Source organism: Drosophila guanche, unplaced genomic scaffold (assembly GCF_900245975.1).
Source record: "Drosophila guanche unplaced genomic scaffold, DGUA_6, whole genome shotgun sequence".
NCBI lineage: Eukaryota > Metazoa > Arthropoda > Insecta > Diptera > Drosophilidae > Drosophila > Drosophila guanche.
Genome location: NW_022995754.1, coordinates 230297 through 237447, shown reverse-complemented (window position 1 = coordinate 237447; position 7151 = coordinate 230297). Strand labels below are relative to the sequence as shown.

General features: G+C 50.9%; 4 protein-coding genes across 4 annotated transcripts; 2 read left to right on the top strand and 2 right to left on the bottom strand.

Moving 5' to 3' along the window:
* The first annotated feature begins 606 nt into the window (after positions 1–606).
* On the top strand, positions 607–2448 carry LOC117589438 (ribonuclease Oy). Its single transcript, XM_034281378.1, has 2 exons — positions 607–745; positions 1037–2448. The coding sequence occupies exons 1-2, from the start codon at positions 669–671 to the stop codon at positions 1986–1988; spliced, it is 1029 nt and encodes a 342-aa protein (XP_034137269.1). The 5' UTR covers positions 607–668; the 3' UTR covers positions 1989–2448.
* Positions 2449–2466: 18 nt separating this feature from the next.
* LOC117589436 (UBX domain-containing protein 4) lies at positions 2467–4957 on the bottom strand. The gene is made up of 5 exons (XM_034281375.1): positions 4745–4957; positions 4517–4651; positions 3642–4450; positions 2941–3581; positions 2467–2868 (listed from the first exon to the last, which is right to left on the bottom strand). The coding sequence occupies exons 1-5, from the start codon at positions 4824–4826 to the stop codon at positions 2556–2558; spliced, it is 1980 nt and encodes a 659-aa protein (XP_034137266.1). The 5' UTR covers positions 4827–4957; the 3' UTR covers positions 2467–2555.
* Positions 4958–5160: 203 nt separating this feature from the next.
* On the bottom strand, positions 5161–5709 carry LOC117589442. The gene is made up of 2 exons (XM_034281381.1): positions 5368–5709; positions 5161–5302 (listed from the first exon to the last, which is right to left on the bottom strand). Exons 1-2 carry the CDS (start codon positions 5630–5632, stop codon positions 5286–5288), a joined length of 282 nt encoding a protein of 93 aa, XP_034137272.1. The 5' UTR covers positions 5633–5709; the 3' UTR covers positions 5161–5285.
* Positions 5710–5759: 50 nt separating this feature from the next.
* On the top strand, positions 5760–7151 carry LOC117589439 (UBX domain-containing protein 1). Its single transcript, XM_034281379.1, has 3 exons — positions 5760–5916; positions 5993–6607; positions 6670–7151. The coding sequence occupies exons 1-3, from the start codon at positions 5867–5869 to the stop codon at positions 7007–7009; spliced, it is 1005 nt and encodes a 334-aa protein (XP_034137270.1). The 5' UTR covers positions 5760–5866; the 3' UTR covers positions 7010–7151.

Genomic DNA, 7151 nt, shown 5'->3' with positions numbered 1-7151 from the left:
TGTCATGTCATTTTGTCATGCCCGAAGATAAAATACACCACCAATAACAACAACAACAGCAACAGCAAAGGCAACAAGAAGAACTGTGAGGTAGCGCAATGTGTAATTATCGTTGTCACTAATTAAAGTTGGATGACTAAATAAGAAGAGAAAGAACTGTGAGCTTCTTATCAGAATGCGAAGGGGATTTTCAAGACCAAGTAATAGAGAACAGAACAGAGCAGACAAGCTGGCGAAGTATTTTATAGATCCGAAGCCGTGTACGTGCTTGATTAACTGAAACAATTAAACCTTTTGCGATACGGTTTTTTGGTTTATCATCGAGTAAGGTATTTTTCTGGCTCATGTGCGATAAACTTGATGAATGCCCAAATGTAAATGGCTGGCCTAATGGGTTTGCAATTGTCGGATTTGTTCAAATTTTGAAATTATGAATTAATAAGCGCATTAAAGCGATAGCGATAGAAGCAATCACTGGGAGTTCAGTGTAGGACAATACTTTTTAAGTTTTATGATTCTCGTCGAAATATTCCCGGTATATTTTGCAATGAGACAGTATATTTCGGTATATTTCTGAGGGTTAGGCGGAATATTTTATCCATAAATCCGCGGTCACACAGCGCTGCGTAGTTTATTTATTATTAAAAAAAAAACTGAATATTACGAAAATGCAGAACCATCAAGTTGGTTTAGTGATAGTTTTTCTCTGCTGCTGTCTCGTGGCCACAAAGTCCACGCCACTGAGGTGAGTCCTGTGTCCTGAGGAGAAAGTGGAAGAAACTTTGAGTTTGTTTTTGGTTGCGTGGGCGAAGAGAGACCTGGAAGCCCACTTGCCTCTTTGAGTCCCCTACCCAATGAAGGACAAGCAGTCAATGTCAATGATGAACCAGTTTCGATGGAGTGCCAATCCTTTGTTGCGCATTGCATGACAGAGGAGAGTCAAGTTCAAGGTTGACCCAGTGACCCCCTTCGCCCAAAGAAAATTAGCTAAGCCAAGCAAAATCGATGCAATTACTCATCTGGGTATCAATTACAGTGTCCACGACGACATATCGGATTCGGATGAATCAGCCGCCTTCTCAGTGGAAAAACAGCCACAAAGGAACCCACTGCTTGACAACGACAGCGATGATAGCGTTGACGATGACGACTCTTTGTATCCCTTCGATGACTCCAGACTGGTAGATGATCCGATGGGGGCGATGGAGCGTCATCAACGCGTCCACGACCACAACTGGGATGTCTTGATATTCACCCAGCAATGGCCGGTGACCACCTGCTATCACTGGCGCGAAGACAACCCCTCGCAAGAGTGCACGCTGCCTCAGAAGAAAGAGTTCTGGACCATTCACGGCATTTGGCCCACCAAGCTGGGTTCGCTGGGGCCGTCGTTCTGCAACAATTCTGCGGAGTTCGATGTGGACAAGCTGGACGGCATCTCGAATCGCCTGGAGACCTACTGGCCGGATCTGAAGGGGGCCACTTCGCAAGAGTGGCTGTGGAAGCACGAGTGGCAGAAGCACGGCACCTGCGCCATGCTCATCGAGGAGCTGGACGACGAGCTCAAGTATTTTGCCCAGGGGCTCAGCTGGCGGGAGCAGTACATCATGTCGCGCATCCTGGACGCCTCGGACATCCACCCCGACTCGAACAACACGGTCACGGTCATCAACAATGCCATCGTGAAGGTTCTCGGCAAGAATCCCTCCATCCACTGCCTCTTCGACACGAAGCACGAGATAAGCTATCTCTCGGAGATACGCATCTGCTTCAACAAGTCCCTCGAGCTGATCGACTGCGACGGGGTCAAGTTGGGCGATGCCGTCTCCATCAAGTATCCGGGTGGCAATGTCACCACCAATTGCCACATCAGCAGCCTCGTCCACTACCCCAGTCTGGTGCCGACGCCCCAGCGCAAGCGGGAATGGAAGTTCCCGCTGGTGAATGTCTACAAGCTGTTGCAGTTTCTGATGTGGTTCACCCTGTAATGAACACCGGAAAAAGTGGAAAGAAATGATCTTATATTTTGTATAGATTTAGTTTTGGGATTGCAATCCCTTTGGGAAGACGAAGAGGCGCGCCTTAGGAGGACTTGTTGACTCCTCATAGTTTTTTCACCCCACCTTACACTACACAAGTCCCCTCCCGCCCTAATTCGATGACCCCGCGGATGAGGAGGCTACCCCATTCACTTAGTCCAGGCGTATTTTTTGTGTATAGAAGGAAATATAGCAAATCATCAAATTAAGAAACCTTTTCCTTTTGTAAGCCCAACAAAGACTATTCCTTCATCCTCACAGTTTGTTTCACATCTCCCCGTGCCCCATGCATGCCCCAGGCCCCACGCCCAGATCTCTGCAAGATCAGTTTCCCTCTCCCCTACTAGCTATTAAGGATAACCCTACGACATTTGTTCAATTAAAGACACGGACTCACATCGACTAAATATTTGGAATATTTTGTTGATTTAGTTAACGATTTTAATTTGGTTTAACAGATATTTATGCAGTAGGTTTAGTGGATATATTAATAGAGTCCTTCCTTGTGGTTCTTCCTTATTGCTGTTGCGTTGAGTTGCCGTTGTAGGTGGCCTTGTTGTCCTTGTCGTCCTTTGAATCGTGCAGCCGTCGTATGTTGGCATCCCCATAGCGCGGTGGCTGGTATCCCCCCGGACGCTGCTGGAACTCGGGTCTAGTCGGCGGTGTCTGGTGCGGCTGCGGAACTGCTTGCTGTCCTGCAGCATCGTTTTCTGTTCCCGTCGAGGATGGCGGTGTGTTTGATGCTGCCTCGGGTGCTTCCGGCTGCGGATTGACACCTGGCGCCGGCATGGGGCGCATAGAGAACATTTCCATGTTGCGCCGAGCGGCACTGCAGAGCAGAGAGCAATGGGGGTTGGTCACAAATGAATGCTATGGCTGAATCACACGATTAAGTACTCACGCGTCACCCTGGACCAGGACCACATTGGCACCGCCCTCACGATTCGGCCAGCGAACGTTGGCCAGCATCACGGTGAACCTATGCGACAGCGGACGCCATCCATTCTTGAGGATGAAATCGAATGCCTTGGCTGCCGGCGTAATCATGGCCCACATGACCGTGGTCAGCATTGTCATCAATGAGCCACCGGTGCGCACCACGCGGTTTATCTGCTCTTTAGTCAGCACTAGCACCACCGCATTGGGCACCAGGTTCAGCTCCAGCAGGGTCTTCACCTCATCCTCCGTACGAAACTCCCGACGGGGGTAGCTTGTTGCCAGAGTAAAGTCGCGCGTATCGGTGCCCAACAACAGTTCATTCCTCACGTAGACGCGAACGGTGCCTAGCAGAGCGCCGACTGGGAAGGACTTTGTGCGGTGTATGCCACCGGGCAAACGGATCTGCAGACGAGTCTCATCCACCGAGCTAGTGGTAGAGGTAGAGTCGGTCGTGACGGCCGCGGTCGAGGTCGAGGTCGTTATGCTGTGGACGTCCTCCGCTATGAGGACACGATGCGCCTGCTCCGCCCGATCGGCAGCGATTTGGGCGCGGATTCGGTCGCGCGTCTCCTGCTCCTCCTGGCGATTGCGACGAATGCGTTCCTTGGAAAACAAAGGTTTGTGAATTGAAAGATGCAAGAGATTTTGTTCTTCTGCAGTTACCTGCATTTTCTTGAGTTCCTGCTCCTTAGTGAGCGCCTGCTGGGTATGGGCTTGGGTCTCCCTTCCCTCGTGACGACGCCTCACATCACTCTCCCTCTGCTGGCGTTGCTCCTGCTGCAATCGCTCTCGTCGCTTCTCCTCCAATGTTTTCTGGACCTCGAGCATTTGCACCTCGGAATCGGTTAGGTGCCGCTGCGTGGGCTCGGGCACTGCCGACAACGGCCCAGAAGGTAGCGGAGTGGGAATAGGAGCAGGCGCTGCCGCAGCGGCGACAGCTGCTCTTCTCTCAGCCGCAGCGGCGGCAGAAGTGGCAGCCTGAGAGGGACTCGCACTGGAGCCTCCTAAAGGGGGCACCTCTGCAGCGGCCGGGGTCTCACACGTCTCAACAGGTGAAGTTGTCGATGGCTTCTCGTTGTCCCTTGAGGGCTCTGTGGATCCAGCAACTGTAGAAGAAACGCTGGGTTTCTCTGGGGCTGCTGTTGCACTGCTTTCGGGTGCCGTGGTCGAAGCAGCTGATTTGCTGGCCAGACTGGTTGCCATCGACACTTCATCTGGATCGGGTTGCTCGGTTTTTTCATATGTTTTGTCATCGGCTCCGGCAATGCGTCGTGGACTTGTGCCTGGGTTGGCTGAGGAGCAGCTGCTGCTTGTGGTGGACAGCTGGTTCTCCTCTTTTTTCCCTGCCAGGACAAGAACTTTGTCGATTTTAGCGGCCAGCTCCTCGGCGCTGGCAATAATGCCAGTGGCCACGTCTAGTGGCGTGCCCGATTTGCCAATAAAGAAGATCGATGGAATGGGGACGACTTTGTCTAAGGGAGTGGGGAAAAAATGAAATGAGGACCGTCCGTGGAGGATATACTGCACTCAGTACTTACAGAGGGACATGAACTGCCCATAGGCTGTGCTGTCGCCTGGGACCTTGATGGCCACAAAGTCCGAGCTCTCTAGGCGGGACCGCACTTGCGCGTCGTTCACGAATCCCTCCAGCTTGCTGGACAGCTCGTTTTCACCTGCGGGCAATTGCGATTTGATTATTGATTCCATCAATGACGTGGTGCATATGGCATACACACAAGAGTGTGTGCAGGAGAATTTCCTCATACCTTGTATGTAGACGACAAAGATGGCATTTTTGGATTTTGATTCCGCCACGGCCTCTGCAATGTTGCCCGAATGCCAGTTCATGTTGCTTCTTCTCTTCGGAACGGTGCTGCTTTATTTTGCCGGAAAAGTGTTACGTTACGGGAAAATTTAGTTGGTTTGTTTTTCCAGAAAAACTAAATCTGCTGACAGCTGACGATGACTGGGTTTTATCGGTGCCGCTCGGTGCTGCCAACTTGGTGGGAATTCCAAATAAATAACCGGGGACGGTGCCAGCAGGACTAGGATGCACTGGCTCCAGCCCACTGACATCCACATCCAATTATATCTATGGCACGGCTCGGCTCCCTCCGGAGCTGCTGGAATATATAATAAAATCGCGCCGACTTTCCCTGCCTAGCCAAGACACCTCAGACCCTTAGCTGGGAATATATTTTATTTCATTTATATAATTATAAACTTGTTATGATGCACTCTGATGTGCTCTTAAGTGTCTATATCCTTTGATATATGGGTTCTTGTCTAGTCTTCTCTCTACTGCTCTTATTCGTCGACTGCGCCTGAAAAAATGTAAAAGATATTGGAAATTAAATTGCTTTGCAATGGAATGGCAAATATTGCTCACCCTCCTCGTCCAAGTCTGAGTTGATGATGGAGCTGGCTGGCGTGATGGAGATCTCGCTACGTTCCACGTCTGGCAGACGTGCCACACGAACAATGCAACGCTTTAGCTGCAGGGCAAACGGTCCCGCCGTGGTCAGCTTTAGACGCTCCAAATTGACGCGACACTTGCGAAGCTGGTACTCGACCATGTTCACAGGGTTCACCTGAGCATTAAAATACGGATGCCGGGGTATCTTAATCACGACCTTCTTCATCTTTGGCGTCATTTCTTTAACCAGCAAACGACAATTTTCCAAACAAAATGCAAGCAGCAGCAAAAGAACAAAATCAGGTTCAGGGCTGGACAATTCGAGCATGGCAATGCTTACATTCGTCACTTCTCAACACTGGTCACAACACTGCTTTGTTTTTGTGTGTCATTGTCAGAAAGATTCATAAATAAATACAGATACAAAACGTTTTCCCATCAATTGATCTTTACGCATTCAAATCCGATCGCTATGAGTGACGTTCAGACCTTGGTCGATATGGGATTTCCCCAGGAGCGCGTGTGAGTGGCTGCTCCAGATTTTTCTCTCATGCCGGCAACCTGCGTCTTTTATTTGTTCTTTGTGGTATTTATTTAGGGTATACGCTATGCAGGTGACCGGCAGCAAGGGCGTGGAGCCGGCCATGGAGTGGCTGCTGGCCCATATTGACGAGGAGATTCCATCCGCTGGAATGCGTGAAGCCGCAGGGTCAGCAGTAGCAGCAGGACCCTCCGCCAGTGGCGACGAGTCGGCCCCAGCTCCCAGCAGCAGCGGCGTCGGAGGCGCTGTCGAAAACTCTGACGAATCGACGGTGCCCAAGTCGTTAAAGTGCGACGACTGCGGCAAAGTGCTGAAAGATCATTCGGAAGTCGAATACCATGCTGCCAAGACTGGCCACAGCAACTTTTCTGAGTCGACGGATGAGAAGAAACCTCTCACCGAGGAGGAGAAGAAGGCCCAACTGGCCGTGATCGAGGAGAAGCTCAAGCAGAAGCGCATTGAGCGCGAGGAGCGCGAAAAGGTGGATGCCCTGGAGCGCGAGAGAAATCGCATTCGATCGGGTAAGGACATGACCGAAGCGAAGCGTCGCATGGAGGAGATCGAGATGAAAAAGATCGTGGATCAGCGCAAACGCGAAAAGGAGGAGGAGAAGGTAGCCCGCGATCGGGTTCGTGCTCAAATAGAGGCCGACAAGGCCGCCCGCAAGGCCAGGTAGGGCTTTCATTGATAATTTCTTGAGAATATTCATTCTAATACTTGATCAATCCCAAAAGAGAAAATAAAGAAATACCCAACTCGGAGCCGGCTCCGTCCGTCACCTCGACCACGGTCAGCTCTCCCACCGGCGTTAAGTCGCCGCCACGCGACTATACTGAGACCCGCATCCAAGTGCGTCTGCAGGATGGCTCCACCCTTACCGAGACCTTCAACGTGAAGGAGCAGCTGTCGGCCGTGCGCGTGTTCATTCAAGTGAAGACCGGTATAGAGACACCCTTCTCCCTGATGACCACGTTTCCGCGCAAGCTCTTCGCCGAGGAGGACTACGAGAAGCCGCTAGAGGTGCTCGGCCTGGTGCCCTCCGCCGTCATCACCATGACCAAGACGGCTGCGTAAGGGGAGCACCGCAGCGACAGCAACTACTAGAATATCTAAATCTATCAACGCGGCGCGATATTCCCCCTCCACCCCTCAAAACAACACTTTAAAGTTAAAACATACGATTTTATATTATATTACATATAACTAAAAGTAAAAA

Bases quoted from the DNA above. Each gene is read 5' to 3' on its own strand.
- LOC117589438 (XM_034281378.1), top strand. From the start codon at position 669: ATGCAGAACCATCAAGTTGGTTTAGTGATAGTTTTTCTCTGCTGCTGT. The intron at 746-1,036 runs GTGAGTCCTGTG...TATCAATTACAG, and splicing joins ACAAAGTCCACGCCACTGAG to TGTCCACGACGACATATCGG.
- LOC117589436 (XM_034281375.1), bottom strand. From the start codon at position 4,826: ATGAACTGGCATTCGGGCAACATTGCAGAGGCCGTGGCGGAATCAAAA. The intron at 3,582-3,641 runs GTAACTGCAGAA...TTGTTTTCCAAG, and splicing joins AGGAACTCAAGAAAATGCAG to GAACGCATTCGTCGCAATCG. The intron at 2,869-2,940 runs GTGAGTACTTAA...TCTGCTCTGCAG, and splicing joins GTCCTGGTCCAGGGTGACGC to TGCCGCTCGGCGCAACATGG.
- LOC117589442 (XM_034281381.1), bottom strand. From the start codon at position 5,632: ATGACGCCAAAGATGAAGAAGGTCGTGATTAAGATACCCCGGCATCCG.
- LOC117589439 (XM_034281379.1), top strand. From the start codon at position 5,867: ATGAGTGACGTTCAGACCTTGGTCGATATGGGATTTCCCCAGGAGCGC. The intron at 5,917-5,992 runs GTGAGTGGCTGC...GTATTTATTTAG, and splicing joins GGATTTCCCCAGGAGCGCGT to GGTATACGCTATGCAGGTGA. The intron at 6,608-6,669 runs GTAGGGCTTTCA...CAATCCCAAAAG, and splicing joins AAGGCCGCCCGCAAGGCCAG to AGAAAATAAAGAAATACCCA.